The sequence below is a fragment of the Myotis daubentonii genome, chromosome 2 (assembly GCF_963259705.1).
Source record: "Myotis daubentonii chromosome 2, mMyoDau2.1, whole genome shotgun sequence".
NCBI classification, from domain to species: Eukaryota; Metazoa; Chordata; class Mammalia; order Chiroptera; family Vespertilionidae; genus Myotis; species Myotis daubentonii.
In genome coordinates this window covers 87,104,037-87,128,134 of record NC_081841.1, presented here as the reverse complement: position 1 = coordinate 87,128,134, position 24,098 = coordinate 87,104,037, and the positions used below count along the sequence as shown (strand labels likewise).

The 24,098-nt window shown below is 41.0% G+C and overlaps 1 protein-coding gene across 7 annotated transcripts in view; it reads left to right on the top strand.

Moving 5' to 3' along the window:
• Positions 1–24,098, top strand: part of POC1B (POC1 centriolar protein B) — a 109,858-nt gene that overhangs the window by 68,711 nt on the left and 17,049 nt on the right. The window contains exon 10 of one of the 7 annotated variants that reach the window (XM_059683754.1): positions 9,212–9,411. The exons of the other annotated variants lie outside the window; for them this stretch is intronic. Coding sequence (XP_059539737.1) covers positions 9,212–9,343 — 132 coding nt within the window. The 3' untranslated portion in view covers positions 9,344–9,411. Of the gene's footprint in view, positions 1–9,211; positions 9,412–24,098 lie in introns of those variants that run through there. 7 annotated transcript variants of the gene reach the window in all.

Below are 24,098 nucleotides of genomic sequence, written 5' to 3'. Positions count from 1 at the left end.
AAGGAATTATGGCATGCAGTGTGCCAATTGGTATTTTAGTGGCTTGCACATATGTCTCTAATGCCAGGCAGTAAATTTGATACAATATTTTGGGATCAAAATAAGCTGTTACCAGTCTGCATTTTTAAAGTGTTGTGTGTAAAATAGTGTTTCTGTAAAGGCATATACTGGCTGTCATATAGACATCCTATCTAATAAAAGAGAAACATGGTAATTAACCATAACTTCGCTACACTTCCCATTGGCTAATCAGCAAGATATGCAAATTAACTGCCAACCAAGATGGCGGCCGGCAGCCAGCAGCTGAAGTGAACAGGAAGCTTACTTGCTCCAGTGATGGAGGAAGCCAGGTTCCCTGCCTGCCGCTGCCGGCCTCTCAGCTGCTCTCTAAGAAACAGTGTTGCAAATATAGAAGCTAAACAAAACCCAGAAACCTGCTTTCAGCCGGCAGGGATCTCAGAGCTGGAGTCGCAACAAAGTTTCAAATACAGAAGGTAAACAAAGCCCAGAAACCTGCTTTCAGCAGCCAGGGTTGAGCTGAGCCTCAGAGCTAAAGACGGCTCTCAGCTCCAGTGACAGCCATAGAAGGTAAATAAATCCCAGAATAAAAAAGAAAATAGAAATAAAAGAGAGGTTGGGAGCTTCAGTCACCCGCCAGCCTGAAAACGGCCCTCAGCCCCTCACCCAGACTTGCCAGGCACCCCAGTGGGGACCCCCACCCTGAAGGGGGTGTGACCAGCTGCAAAAAGCCATCATCCCCTCATCCAGGCTGGCCAGGCACCCCAGTGGGGACCCCCACCCTGATCCAGGACACCCTTCAGGGCAAATCAGCAGGCCCCCACCCATGCACCGGGCCTCTATCCTATGTAGAAAAAGGGTAATATGCCTCTCAGCACTGGGATCAGCGGAGCAGCGAGGCCCCCCAGCACCGGGATCAGCAGAGAAGCAAGGCCTCCCTAACCCAGGATCAGTGGAGCCGCGAGTCTCCTAGCACCGGGATCATCGGAGCCGCGAGGCCTCCCAGCACTGGGATCATTGGAGCCGCGAGGCCTACCAGCCTGGGATCAGCGGAGCCACAAGGCCTCCCGAACCCGGGATCAGCGGAGCCACGAGGCCTCCCGAACCCGGGATCAGCGGAGCCGCAAGGCCTCCCAGCACCGGGATCAGCGGAGCAGCGAGGCCTCACTGCCCCTGTGTCAAGTGGAGCCACGAGGCCTCCCAGCACCGGGATCAGCGTGACGGGGGCAGCGCCCAAACCCCCTGATCGCCCTGCGGCTCTGTGTGTGACAGGAGGCGGGGCCACAACCTCCCTATCCGCCCTGCTCTGTTCATGACAGGGGAAGGCGCCCCAACCCCCTGATCGGCCCTGCTCTGTGCCTGATAGGGGGGAGCTTCCCAACCCCCTGATCGGCCCTGCTCTGTGTGTGACAGGGTGCGGCGCCCCAACCCCCCCATGGGCCCTGCTCTGTGTGTGATGAGGTGGAGCCGCAACCTCCCCATCGGCCCTGCCTTGAGTGTGATGGGGTGGTGCCCCAACCCCCCAATTGGCCCTACCCTGAGCGTGACTTAGGGTGGCATGGCAACTTCCTGATCTGCCCTGCTCTGTGCATGGCAGAGGGGATCTCCCCAACCCCCTGATCGGCCCTGCTCTGTGGGTGACAGGGGGGATCTCCCCAACCCCCTGATTGGCCCTGCTCTGTGTGTGACAGGGTATGGAGCCCCAACCTCCCTGATGGGCCCTGCTCTGTGCGTGTCAGGGGGCAGCTCCCCAACCCCCTGATCAGCCAGCTCTGTATGTGACAGGGGTGGCCCCACAACCCCCTGATCTGCCCTGCTCTGTGCGTGACAGGGGGTGGCGCCGCAATCTCCCCATCGACCCTGCCTTGAGTGTGACAGGGGGCAGCACCCCAACCTCCAATCGGACCTACCCTGAGTGTGACTGAGGGTGGCATCGCAATCCCCTGATCCACCCTGCTCTGTGCATGACAGGGGGCGGCGCCCCAACTCCCCAATCGGCCCTGCTCTGAGCCCGACCAGGGGCTGCAGGGCAGGCACCTAGGGATTGGGTATGCCCTCTGCCACCCGGGAGCGGGCCTAAGCCAACAGGTCGTTATCTCCCGAGGGGTCCCAGACTGTGAGAGGGCACAAGTGGGGCTGAGGGATACCACCCCCCACCCCCCCGCCAGTGCACAAATTTTTGTGCACCGGGCCTCTAGTAGTTTAATAATATGGATCTCAAATTTTTGAATCTTTATTGCAATTATGTTGTCACTTATATGCTGATTTTTTAAAGATTATTTAATTAAAGAATCCAGTGACACTTTTTAATGTTTTCAAATATTCAGTTACAGTGAGACCAGGGTTTTGTCATCAAAATTGTACAAGGGCATTTATTGACACAATATAGCTACATAAGACGTTCTAGCATTGCCCCACACCACCCAAAAGGCAAGCAGCAAATGAGAATTCCTCTTCTGTATCCTAATATAAAGTGTTTTAAAAAATACTGACTGTAGTATTAGAAACACCACATAGCTGAGTACCATACCATAGGATAGATGGTGACTGTACATGACTGTAGTTATAAAGACCCAGGCTATCTTGTTCAAGAATAAACAAAACCCCCTAAAAAAAAAATACTGTAAATAAAATGTATTTTTAATACTCTGGGGTTATTTAAATGTTTTTATATTTAGATAAACCATATTCCTAAGTTTTGAAGTATTAATTTTGTTATTTGTCCCATAAATGAATGAAATGAAATTGACAATCTTGCCAGTGTTGCTCTGATTGTCAAAACACTGCAGTCTTCTAAGAGAACTGAAACAGTGTTCTCATCTTCATTATGGCCACTGTGTAGAGAATATGAATGTAATGTGTATACCTTTAGAATTAGGGTCAGTATTTCAGGTCAAATGAATTCTCTACAGTAAATGGAGAATTTGCAATTACATCATAGAAGAATATCAGTGTCTATAGTTTTTTGCTGCTCATCAGTCAAAATCCTTAAAGCCATACTGCATGAAGCAATTGCATGAGATGCGGAGGGTACTCAAGCTGACCACCTTGACCTCAAGAAATGCCCAACCTCACCAGGCAGAAATCACAGTGTAGGAAACAAATGGTAGTTTCAGTAGACTAGATTGCCACGTGTACGTGATTGTCAATTGAAAGGTTGCTAATGGGAGTATTCAGAGAAGACCTTTAATGGACTGGGGGAAACAAGGACTTCCCTAGAACCATGGTCGGCAAACTGCGGCTCTCGAGCCACATGCGGCTCTTTGGCCCCTTGAGTGTGGCTCTTCCTAAGCCTTAGGAGTACCCTAATTAAGTTAATAACAATGTACCTACCTATATAGTTTAAGTTTAAAAAATTTGGCTCTCAAAAGAGATTTCAATCGTTGTACTGTTGATATTTGGCTCTGTTGACTAATGAGTTTGCCGACCACTGCCCTAGAACCATGGTCGGCAAACTGTGGCTCACGAGCCACATGCGGAGGCAGCCAGTTGATGTGTCTCTTCCACCTCTCTCTCTCTGTCTGTCTCTCTCTCTCTCTCTCTGTCTCTCCCCCTTCCTCTCTTCCTCCCTTCTTCCCTTCCTCCTTCCCTCCCACTCTCTCTAAAAATCAATGGAAAAAATATATATCCTCGGTGAGGATTAACAGAACAAAACAAAATGAGTAATTGAAACTACAACGTGGTAGTAAAAGTGCATCAGTCTCACTTGTGGTCTTTAGTTACTTAACTCAGTGGGTGATGGATGTGGCAGACTGCAGGGAGCATGGCCACTCACAGTTTTGGCTCACAGTCAGCATTTCTTGAGTAACTATTCTGTGCCACTTACTGTTCTCGACTTTAGAAAAAGTGAACAAAAGAAAAACACCTGCCCTTGAGAAGACTACATTCAAATTCTGGTGGGGGAGACAAGCAAGTCACAAATTTAAAAATAGACTGTGTAGTAAAGTAGACCAAAAATGCAGAGATGGAAAAAGCGCTGCAGGCAGGAAGCGGGTGTGTTTTAGATAGAGGGCCAAGACAAGAATCATGTTGTGGTGACATTTGAGTAAAGGACTGAAGGAATGAAGGGAACAAGTCACGTGAATGTCCGGAAAGAGCAGGCAAGCAGGAGCAATGCTAGATGGCCAGATGGAGAGTGAGATAGGAGTCACCGAGGGTCACCTTCAGAGGAAGGACTGATCTGACATGTTTTAAAGCTTCATTTTGGCTACTGTGTGGAGAATTGGCTGGGGGGGGGGGGTAGTGGACAGGGAACGAGGAGACCAATTAGAAAGCTAGTGAAATACTCAGACAGGAGGCAATGACCTGGGGTGCTCACAGAGGAGGTGATGCTAAGTGATGGAAATCTGGATGTATTTTGAAGGCAGAGCCAAAAGGATTTCCTGACAGATTGGATGTCAGCAGTGGGATTCCCTATGTCCTTTCCCCAGGGACAATACGGTGTAACCCTGAGTAATCTCAGGATGGCCCAGATAATCTCCTGGTTTGGCCTTGTTTGCCAGTGGGGTTGCTGAGAGAAAAAGAACTGTGATGTTTCTGTCTTCTTTTCTGGGATCCGTGAAGTGAAGAGCTGAATCAGTGCAAGAGGACTCTGCTGTTTCTGTGCCTTTGGGAAGTAAAGTGGTAAAACACACCCCTTCCTAGATGTCATTTCACTGATCCCAGATTCGTATTTTTTAGCAAAGCGTATTGGTTTCCCTTTGGAAAGATTTCTACATAAGTCTACTTTTAGGAAGAAAAGGGTTTTACATTTCATGGAGGTTGTCATATGGAATATGCTGTCTGAAAATATTAATGTGTTGACAAAACACAGGGACATATAAAGAGTAAACTTGCAGATACAGAGAGAATGTCTCCACGGATGTTGTGGCAACCGTTTGTCCTGGTTGCTAAACAACATTGCATAACTAGTTCAGTCATTCCAGTTCCCAACTGCTTATGTAAGCAAAGATTTGGAAAGACTTACTTGAAAGAACACAGTGTATGCAAAACTAAATGCCCTAAAACTAAAATTTATAACTTTGAAAGTGTAAGATGGCAATATGCAATTTATTGTTCCCAAATCTCTATTTCCTTTCCCAGGAAAATCAGTAAAAAAAAAAAAAATGTTGCACAAACCTTTTGCTTTCACTATTTTTCTGTAAGCTAACATTCCTGGATTTACATATAAACAGCCTCTAAGTTTGGAGGTAGGTGAGGTTCTTCCTTAAATTTCTAAACTTTGCAACGGTTTATAAGGTGGCATTTAGGTTGTAAATGATTTCTGAAACTGGGTATGTTTGTTTATAACTTCGTTGCTGCTTACTAAGCTTTGGGAAACGTGTTTGTGGCATCGTCAGGCATTGGTTCAGTGGCCCTGCAGTGGCTGCCTCCTGTTCCTGCTCCAAGCATTTGAAAGGAAATGAACATAGGCATTTGTAGAATCCATCTCTGTTGCCTTCCACAATACTTTTAGTCTGAATTTCAAACCATAGTGAATATGTCAAGCGATCAGACACAGTAATTTTTTTTAATCTGGTGAATAAAAAAGTTAAGTGTGTTTCTAAAATGCTTAGTAGGAGTAAAAGAGGAATTCTTATCAGAGCTGAGAAATAATTTAAAAACTGACCAGGAAAAAAAAATCTGAGATGTTTAAATTAAATTATGGAGGCGGGAGCGTGAGAGAAAGAGACAGAGCATTTAGGTGGTTTGCCTATTAATAACTGGGGACCAGCTGACAAGACTGCTCACATTCCTGTTTGTGTTGGAATTTTGAGTTAATTTCCAGGTGGCTATCTCCACAGTTATCTGAAAGAGAATAGCCAGGTGCCCTGAACCCCAGGAGTCTCAGATTCTTCCTTATACATGAGCTTTCCAGGATATTGCCTGCAACCAGCCCAAAGTAGCAAGCACTTCTTCCTTATGGACTCTGCACCAGTCCTGAACGCGCCCCCCTCACCTTATCCCATCCCCTTTTATCTGTAGCCAATATAAATTATTATAGAACAACTTATATCTTCCTTCCCCAAAACGTAGTGTATAAAAGTGCTCCCCAGCTCTGGGCCAGTGGGCATGTTGCCTTTTCCCCCGATGCTGCAGCCACCGCCACTGGCGGTCTAGACCTTTGGGACCTCAGACCACTGTTGGTGACCGCTGGTCTGGACTTCATGCCCCCGACCGGGTCCTTCCTGGCTCAATGAGCTCTTCTGAAAAGGCTTGCAGCGAGTTTAGAGGTTAAGTTTTTGTGTTTAACATATTATTGCCCTTTGAATTTTTAAGAAATGAGGTAATTAAATTGTCAAATGCATTTTTAAAATAAGACATACATGATAACAAAAGAAAAGATGAAAAATACAACATTTTCACAAATTTCTTACCATTTCCAAATGAGTTCTATCCTTGCTTTTGAAGTGCATCAGGCCCCATATGTTCTAAAAAGTACCAACAGTTGTGAATGTGATAGCTGACCTTTAAAAAAAAATGTTTTAGGATTGTAAAATAATAAAAAAAAATAAAAAACACTAAAACTTTTTCGTTTCTTAAAGGGACATGTTCTTTTGTTTCTTAGAAGATAGAGATCTGGAAATCTATAAAATGTAATGTGGGTCAGAGGCTTTCTTATATTCTCCAAATAAAAGATACTTTTTAATAAAAATCATAATTACTAAGTTCCATGTTTGATGTAGCCATACTGAAAATTTTACTAATTTGAGCTTCATTCCCTTTAAGTCTCAAGGTCACGAGGGAAAAGCTTACATTAATGTTTTCTTTCACTAAAAATTGTATGCTAATTCAAGTTTTAAAAATAACCCTAGTTAAATAATACTTTATGCAGTAAAACTGTTACTGAAGTTAGCCAGCTATTAATAGGAAGAGAGCAAGGGGAGTCCGACATTGTTGAGCACCTTCAGCTGGGGAGCTACAGCTTCACACCTCCTGCTCCCCACAGATTAATTAGGGATGGGGGGCTGTGCAATAGCAGTCAAATGAGCACTGTCAGACTAGCCTAGGAAAAAGATCATTGACCCAATGCAAACCCGCAAAAGCTTGGGAAGATGATTGGTTACTTTGAAAAATCTCCTGGTTATAATCCCAGAACACAAAGAGAGTGCGCACTCTCTCTCTCCCCCTCTCTGTCTCCCTCTTTCTCTCTTTCTTTCTTTCCCTCTCCTCCTCCCTCCTTCTCTTTCTTCCTCTTCCCCCCCTCTCTCTCCCCCTACCTGTTTCCCTCTCTTTTTCTCCCTCTCCCCAACCTACCTCTCCCCAAACCCCTTTTGCTTCATGACCCAAACTCACCTCATTCATTGGCAAACCCCCCTCCCTCCTGCCAGGAACATGTGACCATGTGGGTCTAACAGCTGGGGGAGGGCGGGGTGGGCAGGCAGCAGACCACATGGGCTCCAAAAGGACTAGCTTTAATATGAAGCAGAAACTGGACACTCACCTTTGTCATGGCCTTGCTTAAGACACAGTTGGACTTTTTTCATGGCCAGATGGATGGAGATTAGACATTGAAAATCCAAGAGGGGAACTCCTTTGATTTTGCATCACAAATAAACCTTACCACACCACAATCTCCCATCTGTAGATCAGTGAAATGCTCTTCTCACTATCTCATGGAAGAGCCTGTTTTCCACAAACAACAAAACTGGTCCCTATACTTATTGAGGAAAGTGATTGAGGAAAGTGTGGGGTCACTAGAGGCCCAGTGCACGAAATTCATGCTCAGGTAGGGTCCCTAGCAGCTGCTGGCTGCTGGCCAGGGCCTCCCTTCCCCGGCTGCCTACCGCCACCAGCCGGGGCAGGGCCAGCCTGAGGAAAGGGCCGTGGGCAGTTGGCCAGCTGGCCCTGCCCCCTGGTCGAACTCCTAGTCGAGGGGACAATTTGCATATTGGGCTTTTATAATATAGGATGCTATTTGGGAGCCCAACAGAGTAGATACTTTTTAGAATTTCCTTTAGAAAATTAGCACATTTCTGGAAACTGGAAATGTTGAAGTTCTAAGTATTATTTCTGCCTTCCAACTTCCTGCGATACTGTATTTCTAAACCGTGACTCCCAACTGCTGCCATAATCTCTATCCACTGTCCCAGGGCTGGGAACCTAAGCCGCATCCCCAGTTCCCACAGCTGAGGCATGCCGAAAATGCCTGACAGCTCTCAGCCCACACATCTAGTAACAACTGGTTCCTTCCTCTTCCTGGGGAAGAGCAACATCCTCTGAGATGATAAGAAATGCACCCTGAGGAATGCAGAACAGCAGTGAGCTTTTCACACAGGAAATTACTACAGTAGCACTCTGAAAAGTGTGTCTGTCTCCTGGACTGTCAGCCCGTAATGGGCTTCCTGCTGACCTACAGGACGTTCACTGTGGAGCTAAATGCCATTTGCGGTTCTTTCAAATGTTGGAGTTTCTTGGAAAATAGTGAACTTAGCTTGCGGCTGTTCCGTACATCTGTACCCATCTGGTTTAGAGTTATTTGGTGCTGCTTATACAGTGCAGCTAAGCTACCTGTGCTTTCTTTATTTAGCCCCTTGGCAGCTAATGATTTGGTGGAAGTAGTCAGCAAGTCTGCTAAAGTGAATTTTTCAGTCAGCTCTTTGTGCTTTATGAAGTCAGGTTATTTCAAATATATTAAAGCTTCAGAAAGATTAAAAACCTCATAACCTGAGTGAACTGGCAGCCCAGTGTTGGTCCTTGCCTAGTTCTTTCTGTAGTTTTCATTGTCTTTGTTTTTACTTTCTCAGATTGTCAGATACCATACTGTGTACACAATCATACATGCTCAAGAATACATAAAGCTCTGTTGCTTTAAATCCACCAACCTCTGTCATTTAAAAGTTCAAACTGACTTTAATTGACTTACAGTTGAAAAATGGTCTGGTATAATTTGCCCTCCTTCCTGCCCCCCCTCCCCCCCCCCCTAATTCCTACAGTATTTTCTTTTACTTTTGCTGGAGATAATGATGGCCACTACAAAGCCCAGGTTTTTTTTTGTATGTACTTTTTAAATTGCTTTTCAAATCTCTGCAGAATTTTGGTAGGTTTCAGTGTTTATGGTGGCAAAATTCTTTTTGTTTGGACTGCTTTACCAAAGCACATAAGAGTTACTTGTTGTTTGTTTTCTGTTGAAGGGGGGAAGGAGAAGGAATGCCAGGCATTTCCTCTTCTTTTTCAGAATGTCTTATTAATGTACATTCCTCTTTCCTCCTAGGAACAAACCATCTCAACTCAGTGCGGAGCCTTTAAGTGTCTAACTTCTAATATTCCAGCCTCTTTCCACCCCAGACCTAGAGAGGCGGTTGCTTCATGTGTTTACTGTTCTCACCTCAGGGCTCCCGGTTAACCTTTACAAACTTCCAAACCTGTTTGGCTGGTTCCCTGCATTAAATTCATTCTCTCTGTGAAAATAACTGTGTGGTTTCCGTTTTCCTGCTGGATCCTCAATGATCATCCTAAAGGTCCTAAACTATCCTAAAGAAATAAGATGTACAGACAAACACTTCTACTCAAGGATGCTTATTCTAGCATTATTTAAAATTAAGAAATGGACACAAACCAAATGTCCTTTAAGACAGTATTGTTATTGATGGGGTGTCCTCTTCGTCCCCACCCACCTGTTGCCAGTAGAAGTGGAACTCTTGGGATGCCACGGGAATAGGAAATTCCTGAGGCCTCTGTGGGAGGATGGGTATTGTGGAAAGCTTTATTGAATGATGAGGTAACATTAAGGGAGTTCCTCTTCAAGGTCCCATCTTCCTCCGTGCCCCCGCGGAAAAAGTCCCATTGTGTCTTCAGCAGGGCTAAGATAAAGCCACTGCCCAGTGTTTCGCTCCATACGTGCACAGTCCAGTGCAGCATCTGGCTAGGTTGGCTTGTGTTCCAGCTGCAGCCCATTGTGTATGGAGTCTGCATGGCCCACGTGTGGCTTCTAGGGCCACATGGCTGTGGAGACACACACGAGGTGCATCATGGAGCAAGTGAGAAACAGGAACACAACGGCAAGAGAGAGAATTCCTTTATCTCTGGGGATTTTAACTAGGAACTTATCCAATGAATCCAGTGGGATTTTTTGAGCTTGCCACCCTCTTTAGCCAGTTATCTTTTTCCCAGGTTAGACTGCTTTAATAAAAAAAAAGGTGGGGCGGGGGGGGGGGGGGCTGGAGAAGACAAGTAATGACCTCCCTACAGCACCTGGACTTCACTGCGAACGCATCCATTCCCCTTTGTTGGACCCCTTCCCCGGTGATTTGCAGGGAATGGACCGGTGAGCCCGTGGGGAGCATGAAGGTGTAGCTTTCTGGTGAAGCTGCCCAGATGACCATGCTTATAGTGTCTGGCCTCCCCTCTGCTCCTTTCCTATTATTAATACCTAGTGAGTTACAATGGTAACAGTGCTAGTTAAATAAAAGTATAGTATATGAATAGATGGAATATTATGTAGCCATACCATCTTGACCAACAATTAAATGCAATGTGTGAGATTCTGGATTTGACCCTGGGTCAGTGGAAAAATTGATAGGAAGAAAACCATAGTACCCCAGGTTGAGGTTGTGGATCAGAGAGCCTATACAGTGGTTCTCAACCTGTGGGTCGCGAACAATGAAAATACATCCTGCATATCAGATATTTACATTACGATTCATAACAGTAGCAAAATTACAGTTATGAAGTAGCAACGAAAATAATTTTATAGTTGGGGGTCACCACAACATGAGGAACTGTATTAAAGGGCCATGGCATTAGGAAGGTTGAGAACCACTGCAAGAGAAGAGGCCCTGCCCCCATCTGCTGCAGCACAGAGGACAGACTTCATGGAGCTGGACCTAACCACTGAGGAGCCTGGGCCAGCTGGTTCTGGTATATTTGAGGAGACTGAAAGCTGTTGCTGGGAGTGGCTGACAGGAGCAGCAGCAAACTTGCAGCAATTCCATTCTGGGCTTCTGGTCTCCCTCTCTGTGTCTTCTATTGACAGAGCCTAATAGAACCAACTGGCAAGAGAAAACTGTAGATTGCAGAGTCCAGGTCTCCGTTTCACAAAACAGATTTTGAAGGGTAGATATGGAACAAGAGGAATTATTGAATTAAAGGATAGAAGCTTTTTTAAAAAAAGGCTTTATAAGGCAAATTCATTCTAGAATATATAAGCAAATATATTTTCTACATTGTAATATATATATATGTATATATATTGAGTGTTATATTTATTTAGTTGATTATTTAATTTTTTAAAGCCTTTAAAATGTAATAAGCAAGAAATATTAAGTTAATATATTTTTAGTGACTTGTGAGCTTTAAACATTTTTGACAATAAAAATTGGATCTACTTAAGGTGTATAAAGTAACTTGTGTAGATATACCACAGTCCAACTAATTAACATATCTGTTACCTGTTATTGCACTGACTTGTGAACTTTGACTTTTTTTCATAATTGCTGTTCCTTATATTTTTGAGCCTATTTGTATACTCTGCTCATTTTTATATTTTGTTTATTTTAAAATTGAATTTTAAACTGTCATTATAATTTAGAAGGTTAACACCCTTTACCATATACTACAAATATATTTTCCTTGTTTGTCATTTTCCTTGATTTTTGTTTCTGATTGTTGATCAATTTAGTTGCATTCATTTCTTAAAAGATATAGTTAATTTTATGACTTCATTGGAGTCTATACAAAGAAAATCCCTTCCTACTCCCCAAAGATATCTTCAACTACTTTTCCTAAGGTTTTATTTTTTACAATTAAATCTTAAATCTTAGATGAATTACTTTTAGTTATAAGGTACAGATTTTTGGTTAACAAAGTACCCTCAATTTGTGTTGTTTTTTTCTTTACTTGTTTGATTTACCTTCAAAAAACATTAAATTCTTATGTTCTTGTATATGTTCAGAGACTTTTACTTTGTCTTATCGATCCGCTTGTTCTTAATCCATTATCATACCTTGTTAATTATTGTAGCTTTAAAATATTTTTTTAAAATATAGTAAGTACATTGCCCTGGCTGGTGCTGCTCAGTGGTTAAAATGTCAGCCGGCCCGGGCACTGAAGGGTTGTGGGTTCAATTCCCGGTCAAGGACACATACCTGGGACCTGGGTTGCAGGTTCATTCCCCAGTGCATGAGGGAGGCATCCCATCAGTGTTGTGTCTCTCTCACATTGATGTTTCTCCCTCCCTCCCTCCCTCCCTCCTTCCTTTTCTCCATTCCTCACTCCCTTCCACTCTCTAAAACAAATCAATGGAAAAGAATATCCTCTGGTGAGGATTAAATATAGGTGTGTGTGTGTGTGTGTGTGTGTGTGTGTGTGTGTGTGTATGTATCTTAGAGGCCCGGTGCATGGATTCGTGCACAGGTGGGGTCCCTCAGCCTGGCCTGCACCCTCTCACAATCCTGGACCCCTCGAGGGGATGTAGCAGTGCCAAAGCGGCAGGTGGCTGGGGAGGAGCCCTAGCCAGGGCCAGGCGCAGCTCCGTTGCCACTCATCCTGGCCCCGCTGTGCCGCTGCTACCGCCGCCCGGTAGTACTGTCACAGAGGCAGGAGAGGTGCTTGCTGCCTCAGCTGTACTTGCCAGCCGTGAGCCCAGCTTCAGGCTGAGCAGCACTCCCGCTGTGGGAGCGCACTGACCACCAGGGGCAGCTCCTGCGTTGAGGGTCTGCCCTCTGGTGGTCAGTGCATGTCATAGTGACTGGTTGTTCTGGTCATTCAGTTGTAACGGTTACTTAGACTTTTATACACACACACACACACACACACACACACACACTCAAGTTTTCTTTCAAAAGTTTCTTGGATAGTTTGGCCTATTGTTTACCTGCATGAACTGTAGAATTATTTTTTCATGTTCTTTATAAACATTGCGGTGTTGATTGGCATTGCATTAGATTTATAAAATAATTTGAGAATTGCCAACTTTACTCTCCTGCGCTTGCTTTTAAAGTTTAACTGAATCAAATTTAGGAGCATTCTCATTTCATGCCATGGTTCCCATAAAATAGCCACCTTTTTTAATACTAGTACTACGAAGGAGGTATACTTTACCTCCTTACTAAAGATGCACATAGATTCCACAAGTTAGCCTTAAAGAGGTAAGGTAACTTGCCCAAAGTCACACCAGCTAGGAAGTGATAGAGGCCAACTAGGGCCTAGATTGGACTAAGTTCAGAGCCCAAACCATAAGCCCCTGCACTGTACTGCTCCCCAGATGCCTAAGATGCCTTGTCTCTGAATGCTGGCTTTAGCCTCCTTGTTATCTGCATGGCTCAGCCTAAGTGAATATTTCTTCACCACAGCAGAGGCTTGATCAGTATCTCTGCTTAAAAAAAAGAGAGAGAAGACAAGTAATGACCAATTTGGGAGCACATGAGGAAAAAGGCTCTAGACCAGGGGTGGGCAAACTTTTTGACTCGAGGGCCACAATGGGTTCTTAAACTGGACCGGAGGGCCGGAACAAAAGCATGGATGGAGTGTTTGTGTGAACTAATATAAATTCAAAGTAAACATTACATAAAAGGGTACGGTCTTTTTTTTTTTTAGTTTTATTCATTTCTAACGGGCTGGATCCGGCCCGCGGGCCATAGTTTGCCCGCGGGCCATAGTTTGCCCACGGCTGCTCTAGAGTCAGTACTTGCGATTGGTTGTAGAGGCTGCTTTGGGATTTTGTACATTGCCTATTCCCACTTGCCAAGTACTCAAATCTTTGGCATTTACCAGACTTTTGTAAGCACAAATCCTCTTTTAAAAATACATCTTTTTTAAATTGAATATATTGGGGTGACATTGGTTAGTAAAATTACATAGGTTTCAGATGTACAATTCTATAATACATCATCTGTATATTGCATTGTCTGTTCACCACCCCAAGTCAATTAGTATTTATGATCCTCATAAAAAAGAATTGTGTTTAAGACACACTTGTCTCTTACTGATTATCCAGAAGGTGTTCCATATGGTGTGTTCATCATAGGTTGTTCAAGCCTAATTGTGGGGATATGGCTTCCTCATATTAATAGTTATTTGATCTATCATATCTGTAAATCCATTTCTTAATGATATTTTGGCTTTACCATCTTGACAGGACTTTGTCATTACTTTTCTTTCACTGCTCCCCATAGACCTCCAACCTCACCCTCTCACTAATTTTCAATTTTTGTTTGTTTGTTGTTGTTTTTAATCCTCACCCAAAGATATGTTCCACTGATTTTCAAGAGGGAGAGGGGGAGAGAGAGAAAGAGAGCAAGAAACATTGATGTGAGAACCAGCAATCGCCCCCCAGCCTCTTGTATGCACCCCAACTGGGGATCAAACCCACAACCTAAGTATGTGCTCTGACTGGGAATCGAACCTGCAACCTTTTGGTGTACGGGACAATACTCCAACCAACTTAGCCAGGGCTGTTTGTTGTTTTTAAGAAATGATATTCTTTATAGCAAGAATTGTGTGGGCTTGCGTTTTCTTTGGTGGTGTTACTGTTATTAGTTCTGGTTTGTGCAGGCATTATTTCCTTTGTGGTATAGATGATAACATAAATGTTTATCAGATTTGGTTACAGTGTGATTTTTACAAAGTGAGTTCTATTTTCCATTGGCTTTTATTTTAAACAGAGCTATGTTTGAGTTTGTGTGTGTGTGTGGTTTTTTTTTTGGGGGGGGGGGTGTTGGTAAATATTCTCAATATAATGGGCTAGAAATCTTGTGGGCAAGGTTCAAAAACATAGCCAAACCCATAATATTTAGGGTTTTTTTCCTGGTGATTTGAGACAGTTTTATGGTTATGTGCCTATTTGCAAAATCCAGGCCATCACCTCCAACCTTTCTTTCTCTCTTGATATTCCTCAAATCACGAGTACCCACAGTCCCAGGGGACCCAGTCCTCCCATGTTCATGGCCCCGCGGACTCAGTCCCATCTCTTTGGGAGTGATTATGTAGTAGAGCTGTGTTACAGGGTAATACCTTGTCCCTGTAAGTGGAATGTTCAAAGAATTTTTGTAGTTTGCTTGGACAGTTCTTCTGTATGAAGCTTCATGTTCAGTAAAATGAATCTGTGCACTTATTCTCTAAGGCTGACGTTATGTAAAATAAATTTATTTTAAATGACATCTGGCATTAGACAAAGTACCATGCTGACTGAGTAAACGTTATTCTAGATCAGTGGTTCTCAACCTTCTGGCCCTTTAAATACAGTTCCTCATGTTGTGACCCAACCATAAAATTATTTTCGTTGCTACTTCATAACTGCAATGTTGCTACTGTTATGAATCGTAATGTAAATATATGATATGCGGGATGGTCTTAGGCGACCCCTGTGAAAGGGTCGTTCGACCGCCAAAGGAGTCGCAACCCACAGGTTGTGAACCGCTGTTCTAGATTCAGAAATATGCATGTTGGGGATGATAATAATTTAATAAAATTTCAGGATATAAATAACTTAAATAATTATTCATTTTAAATAGAACTAGAAATATATTATTAAGATAAAGTGAAGGCAATTGTGTGCTTTGGAAAATCAGTTGAAAAGTTGAATTTAACTAAGAAATGTACTCCCCCAGATTTGTACTTTTAGAAGATTCTGTGTACTTTTTGTACAATTCAGTACATCATAAAGTTACTGGGGGAAAAAATTCATGACATCAACACTATTTAAAAAGTGATGTCCTTTTTTTAAGAAGTCATTTATAAAACGTAAGTGTTCCATGAATTGTAAATGCCATAAAACTGGCTGCTTTACGCCTTGGGGACGGAAGTATCAGAGGGGCAGTGTCCTCTTTCTCCCACCTCTGGAGAAAACCATCTCTTTCTGATATATCATTAAATGACATGAAAAATTTCAAGCAAATAAGATTATGTGGAAAAAATAAATGTCGCCATTTTTTAATTGAGTATACTGATAGGTTTGCCAAACACAATTGAGAAAAAAAATTTAACTTCAGAATAAATGACCTGTCCCCTTAAGTATACTTAAAACTTTTTGTTTAGAGAGCAGTTTTCTCCAAGATATTACTAATATTTTAATCAAGTGTTAAGATCTTTTTTTATTTCTGCTAATATGTGCTGTGACTATTTTTATGTATTTATTAATCAAGGAAAATGACATTTGTGGAGTTTATATCTCAAACTGTGTTTTATCTGTTTATTTTTAGTTTTTGCTTTGGCACTCTTTGCAGGCAGTTTTCTTGGCAACGGTGGTATTGCTTCTGCCTCTCATGTGATTTTTGCAATTAATATCTTTCATTATATTCCCCATCACAACTTTTTTCTTACAAATGTTCTAGCTCTTGTATCTAGCCCTTAACTTATATATTTTTCCTACAGTATTTTAGTCAAAATTATTTTCCTAAACATAAAAGTATGTATTTTATGAGAATTTTGGCAATTAATTTTGAATAGAAAAATATCAGACTGTACTAGAAGTCTTTGTCTTTTCAACCCACCTCTACCCTTCCTGGTGTCATTTCTTACACCAGGGTCGGAGATTTGGATCCCACTCCAATAACCAGGATTTGCTTTTTATACTATGTTCCTTGTATACCTGGCATAAGAGAACCTGGAGTACCAAGGGCTGCCCAAGGAGACTGTGGCCAACCAGTTTGCTAGAGTAGGAAAGCCAGTACATATGGAATCAATTTCTCTCTGACCATAGTTCTACAGCCCCCAGATGAGTGAATCTTGGCAGGAATAGGAAACCTCTGGGAGTGCTAGTCACAGGTGAACTCGGGTTCTGCAGGAGCTTGTGCTGTCATCATGAAAGGAAGTGATTCGACCTAATTTGGGGGCTGGCTCAGCACATTGTTCATTCATTTCTCAAAAATGAACATGCCAGGCGCTAGGTAGAAGCAGGGGTCAGGGAAGGAGGCATATGTGCTGTAATGGTAAGCAGAAGCCATCATGGAGATTTACATGGTACAATAAGAGTGAATTTGGGGCATTTGACTAAATCAGGAGTGTGGGTGAGGTGGAATCAGAGAAAATTTCCCTGAAAAAACATTTGAGCTAAGATCTAAAACCTCGATATTCAAAATGTGGTCCACACATGGATGGTTTGTCTGGGCATCACTTGAGAGGTTGTAAGAGATGCCGATTCTCAGGTATCACCCCGGACCTCCTGAATCAGACCCTGCATTTAGTATAAGACCACCAGGCAAGTCATGTGTACACTGAAGTGTGGGAAGCGCTGATCTAAAGTCCCAATAGGAGTTGCAGTGAGGGGATGAAGGGGTGCTGGAGTGTCCTAGGCAGAGGGAACTGTGTGTACAAAGAATGTATCTTACGGGAGACCTGGCTATGCTCTAGGGACCCAGAAGATGGGAGCCCAGGGATGGGAGAAGAAGGTGGTGTCATGGCAGCCAAGAGAGGAGTGTTTCAAGAATATGGGAGTAGTCACCATTGCAAGAGCAAGAGAAATGTCGAAAAATGGTTGGTGAATTTAGCAGATTTGTAGTTAATTGCTGAAGAGCTTTTTTGGTTTAGTAATACAGGTGCAAGCCAGTATGTAGTAGGTTGAAGGGGAGAGTGAGCAAAAGAGACAGCTAAAATTCTTTCTTTTATTCAGTACATTTGCTGAGTATCTTTATATGCTAAGCAATGAAAATGTACAGATGAAAGAATAAGCCCTATAATAGTGATATATGTGTAAGTAGCCATGGGAGTACATCAGTGAAATAGTTAAATAAGGAGTGTGTGTGTGTGTGTGTGTGTGTGTGTGTGTGTGTGTATGGTATGTGTGTGTGTAGATAAATTATCATGATTCTTAACCACTCTTTTTACAAAGCTGTGAATCTAGTTCTCATTCTCTTTGACTCATGGCATCTGTGATAAAATATTTTTTTTTAATTTTATGGTAGTATTTGAATATTATTTCTCCTGGACCATTATTCCCCATGGTAATTGGTTTTAAAAAAAACAATATTTGTAAACACACTGATTGTTTTTATTACCTTTGGTTTCTGAGTTTCTTTCACCAGCAAAATGAAGAGGGGAAAATCCCTACATTTTCTGCACACAAAAATGTAAGAAAGAAAAACCTAGTATCACTATCAAATAGTATACTGTTATCATAGCATCTTATTTTCAATTATTTGTAATGATCTGTTACTGATTTTCTACTTATAAGCTATTCTTCCTGGAGAATTTATGCCATAATTTTCTAACTATGTCCAGTTACATAATCTTTATCAAGGGGTTAAGTATTTTAGATGAGATTCATAGGTTTAAATGCTTGATGTTAGATTGGCCTCCTGTATGATTATTAGAAAATTATTTTTCATCCATTAAAATAAGACCAGAATTTTTAAATAGATGTTGGGTCTTTGTCTACTAAGTACTTTTAAAAAGTATTACATATATTTTTCAGGTAGTTGCCTGAAAACAGAAACTTGTTTTCCTTTTAGAAACTACATCTGAAAATGTCTTTTAACATTTTGTTTTGGATTGGTTCAACAGCAATTTTCATTTTAAATGGATAGTCAGTATATACGTATTCATTTACTAGTTAACATTTAGTACAACTGACTCATTTACTCATTGAACTGCCACCTACCATTAAATAGCTTATTATTTAATGTGAGAAATCAGATACAGAATGGGGAGAGTTTTTGAAAACTTAGAATATAAAGGATAGAGAAATATTTTTAATGCAAAAATGTATTAATTACTTTGAATGCCTTACACATAGGCATGTTTTCAGCATGTTGTCAACTCTCTGAAAGAAGGTAAGCATTGGCTTCTGCCTTCTAGAAAGATGCAATTTAGATTTCAGTGGCATAGAAGTAGGACACAATATGATGATGATAGGTAATTGAATATAAACTGTAGATTAAACTCTTATATTCTCAGAACAACCTCATAATATAGATCAGAATTATCTTCTCCATTTTTAGGTGAGGAAATTCAATTTAGAGGTCAAGTAATTTGTCCAAGGTCACTTAGTTAACACAGGAAAAGACAGGATTAAACCCAAGTCATTGTGACTTGATGTGCCATTCATATAGCCACCATATTATATGATAACATAAATGTATGATATCACGAATAGCAGAAATGCAACAAAAAATTGATAATTGCCTTAAGAAGCAAAATTGAATTTTTATAGAGATTTAAATGAGTGGTAAATTGCATCTACTTAGGGAAGAAAAGACTTCATTATTCTGCAAATGCAAATTAAAGTCAACTAATATAATGTACACTGTATACTGCATTCACATAGAAAGCTTTCACTCTCCGTTTCATGAATGGTTTAATGAATCATAAATAGACAGAAGGGTGGTTCTCAGCACCCAGCTATGAATATGCATTACTGTTTTAACCACAGTTATCATTAATCAGACTAGAATATTCATATTATTCTAGATGGTGACTAAAACAATGAATATAATATTTGCCCTCTAAAAGATGTTTCCTAAAGCATGCCAGTTTTCTGAATGTAGCTTTGTTAAATGACTGGTTGAATCTTTGCCTTAAAATTTCTTTTTCGTAGCATTAAAACAAATACAATAAGGATGCTAAAGTCATATTCAAATGAGGAAACCATGATTTACTTTGTGTGTATAATTTAAAATAATTATCTCATGACTTTTAATACACAGCTTATTTCATTTGAACTTGGAATTTGAAGTTTCAAGCAACAGAAAATAGAGCCTATTAGGAAGACTAAAGAAAGGCATTATTTTATCTCAGAGAATAAGCAAGACCAGGAAATAATTTTTCAGAAATGTTAAATATCATACTTCTGATTCTGTGATAATTTTATGTTTCACAAAAATAACGGATCATTGTTTGAGGATGTAATTTGACTCGATTTGGTTGGCTTTCTGTATATATACATTGTTATGATACTAAAATAGTGGTAGTGTGTTTGCTTTGGAAGTACACATATTAAAATTGAAATGATGCAGAAGATACTAGAGGTGCCTCAATGTGAGGAAAACATGAAATTTATAAAATAGTTCACATTTATTTTTTGGAATTTTATATTTGTAGATAAGGAAGCTCAATGTCACCAAGATGATAGTTCTCCTCAAATAAATCAGCAAACCCAAGGCAATTCCAGTAACTTCCCAGTAAGAATTCTAATCACACCTAAAGAGTGCATTCTAAAGCTTATGTGAAGCATAAAGGGCCGAAAATAACCAGGACAATTTTTAAGAAATTTGAAAGTTGTGGATTCGTTAAACACTAAGTGTGATGGTGTTACATTTTCTGTCCATAATTTTGTTAAAATTTGAAATGTCTAACAATTGAATATTGTTGACTTTATAGAAAAGGGGAGATTTTCTTCTGCTCATAGAACAAGTTAATTCTACCATTTTGGACAATATCTGGTAAAACTATGACTTAACTATTCCATGCTAGGGAAACTCATACCTGTATGCAGGAGACATTTATGAGAATGCTTACTGTAACATTCAATACTAGTTAACAGTAGAAGGGACACACAAATTGTGGAATAGTCAATGGAATACTATCTGGCAGTGAAAGTAAATGAACTAGACTTACCTGCATCACCATGGACAAGTCTAAAAATGTTAATTAACAGAAAATACCAAAGGGACCTAATATAATACTAATTACATGTTCTTAAACATGTAAATGCAATACTACTGTTTAGGGGTGTCTACATGTGTGATAAAAGTAAAGGGACATAGATTGCAATGATAGGTACCGTATTTGAGATGTGGTATGCTTTATTAGGGAAAGAATGGGAGATCAATCAGAAAATGGTACACTTTATAACTTAGGATGGGGAGAGGATTGCTTTATTATTCTTTATACCTTTTCATTTAATTTTTTCAGTGAATAAGTATAATTGAAACTTTAAAAATCAGTTGTTATTAGATTTTTAAAGTATTGTTGATTCATTCAAAATTGTTAGTGTTGCAGTGAGGTTGCTTTTCTTATTCACTCATAAATTTCACTTGATTGCTCTTGTACATGCAAAGAAGGGGCAGCTTTCTGAGAGGTGCACAGATGGCTTTTTCGAGATTTAACGTGGGTGAAACTAAACCAAATATGGCTTTCAAAGTCTAACTTCCATTTTTTTATGAGGTAGTACTTACTTGAATATAAAATATTATTTTAAAATACATCATTATGTGATATCAGCTATTAATTGCCTCAGAATTTAGATTCTCACACACATACACCTTTTTTGGGCAAAGAGTGAAGTATAACTGTTTGTTTCCACCCTAGTCATGTCAGCATGCTGCATAAATTATTCTTGTTGAATTCTATAAGAAAGAGATCATAAGAATGAATCCCTTAGGCCAGCCGTGGGCAAACTACGGCCCGCGGGCCAGATCTGGCCCGTTTGAAATGAATAAAACTAAAAAAAAAAAAAAGACCGTACCCTTTTATGTAATGATGTTTACTTTGAATTTATATTAGTTCACACAAACACTCCATCCATGCTTTTGTTCCGGCCCTCCGGTCCAGTTTAAGAACCCATTGTGGCCCTCGAGTCAAAAAGTTTGCCCACCCCTGCCTTAGTCTGTATCCCTTTGAGGTGTAACAGTAGGATTCACACAACAATTAATAGCTACTTGTTTTCCTTTTTTAATTTACAGAAAGTTTTGTTATTATTATATTTGACTAGACCAGAGGTGGGGAACCTTTTTTCTGCCAAGAGCCATTTGGATATTTATAACATCATTTGCAGGCCATACAAAATTATCAACTTAAAAATTAGCCTGCTATATTTGGTCAAACATTTAATAAACTCACCCCTAATGTCTTGGCAAGGCCAGACCAAATGATTTTGTGGGCCTTATATGGCCCGTAGGCCAGACATTTCCCACCCCTGTTCTAAACTATCAGCAATAATACATACTTGTAGCATTTTTAGTTTAGTATCAATGCAAAAGAGAAAGCACTAATTTTATTTCACTGATTACCTACTCTACCACTCATCCCCCAACAATTCTGGTCAGAACTTTATCATTAATCAAGATTTGTCTGATGGAGTACACTATTCTAGATTAGCGTGGGGCATTAGGAGACAGAGCTTCTTTAAGGAATTTATTGTTTATGTTTGCCTAATTATGTCAGAAGTGAAACATAGAAAGCCATTTTTGTACAGATCTTATTTGTCCTTGTCGTGTCCTACCCACTCGTGACTTCAAAATTAATAAGCTTCTGTAGAGATAAGAATAAAGATTAAAGACAAAGGCAGACAGATTTGTGACCTCAGCTGTCTTTTCCAAGGGGAGTGAATTAATCATTCAGATATTCCAGTTGATAGCTGCATAGGGGTGTGTTTCTCAAGTCCTGACAAAAATGAAATTTCTAATGTTGTTTGAAGAGGAAAAATCAAAGCTCTATGTAAAACCTTATCCCCAAAGCCTGAAGGTTTTCTCTTTGAGAAAACGATTCTTTATTTCTCCCAGGGACAAACAGAGGCTTTCTTAGTTCTGCAAATTTAGTTTGGGAGACACAGATTTCACATGACATTCTCTCATTTTATCCTAGAAAACTTTTGAACCAATCAGACTTGATCAGGTGGATATGTCCTTAGAAGGATACACCATGCACTGTGGCAATATACAAAATGGGAGAGATGGGATTCTCTCCTTCAGGATCAGCAGCCTTTTGTTCCTAAAAATTTTAGAAATAGAAATGAATTCTGTATGGTGGGCCTGTGATAACCCCGTACAGATGTCTCTAGCTCTTGTTTCTATTTCCCCCATCTGTCTATCCACTTCTTGGTTAACACTGGCTTTTGATCTCAAGGAAGGAACCAAAGACAGAGCAACACTCTGAGTCACTTCTGAAAGACAGACATCCTCTCCCTGTCAGGATTCTCAGATGAACTCAGTGACTGTCTGAGTCCTTTGTGCTAATGGTAAACTCAGTGTAAAGCCTCCCACTCTTTGGCCACCACTTCCTCTAGTTCTCCAATTTTGATAATTCCCGAGAGGCTTCTAATTCATTGAGTTTCCTGCCTTTTTACTGCCCACCACCTGTCTGTGTCTCTCCTTTATGTGGCTTACATTCTATATTTCATCAGTACAGCCATGCTCTTGCCTCTTTCTTCCGTTATTGTACTCACCAAAAAAAAAAAACTTAAACCTGGTTAAATCTGTGTCTCTGCCTCATCTATGCCTACACCTAAACAACTGATTTTGACTAGTCAGTCATGCTGACTGATCTCACCTTAAATTTATTTACACAAAGCTCTAGGGCACTCAGTATTGCTTACCCAACCCGTTTACCTAGCAGTTTTTGCCTCACTATCTTGTGACATCAAGGCTCTCTATAGTCTTCCCATCAGTACACATTTGTAATGTATTTCCCATCATTAAAAAGGAAAATGACATTTGATCCCTCTTCCCTTTCTAGCTCTTCTGTTGCTCTGTTGCTCTGCTGCTCCCTTTTATAGCCAACCTAGAGGCCCGGTGTATGAATTTGTGCACATTGAAAGGAAATTAATTGGAAGAAATATTTTAATACCACTATTCGCCCTTTCTCTATAATAGAAGTGTCAACCAAATTCATGATCAACAATGACAGATGGAAACACACGCGTGTGATTGGCGCCAGCGAGGGCTTTATATATATAGATAATCTTGCTTAATTAGATGCGCTTTCTGATTTAGCTAAACTTTTTCCAGCCCAGTGAAGCACCCCAACTTCTCTTTCTGGGAATTGTCAGCAACACAGCAGTAAATATCAACACGAAGCAGATTATTATTGGAGATCACATAGGGAGAACAAAGGGTAAAATATGTAACTGCAGCAGTGTTTGACTATATTCTGCACAGTGAGAAAACCTGAAGTCATTTTCAAGGTCCATCATGTCTTATTTCTTTTCATTCGGGTCAAGTATCTAAGCTTTCTAAATCTCCATTTTCCAGCTAATGAAAAGAAAATAGGATTCCACTGAGTCTCCCGTCTACCTACCCCAGGAGTTCTGTGAGGATCAATTGAGATGAGGCACGGGAAAACGCTTCACAGACATTTGGTTAAAGTATAAAATGTTTGTACCTGGCTATAGAGCAAGTCGTGTTCCTGGGCTGAAGAAACTGCAGGGTGGCTAGTCGCTAGGGAGAGGAAGCCAGGCGTTGATATGTGGTGTCATTACCCAGCACTCACTGCAACCATTTCCTGGCTAG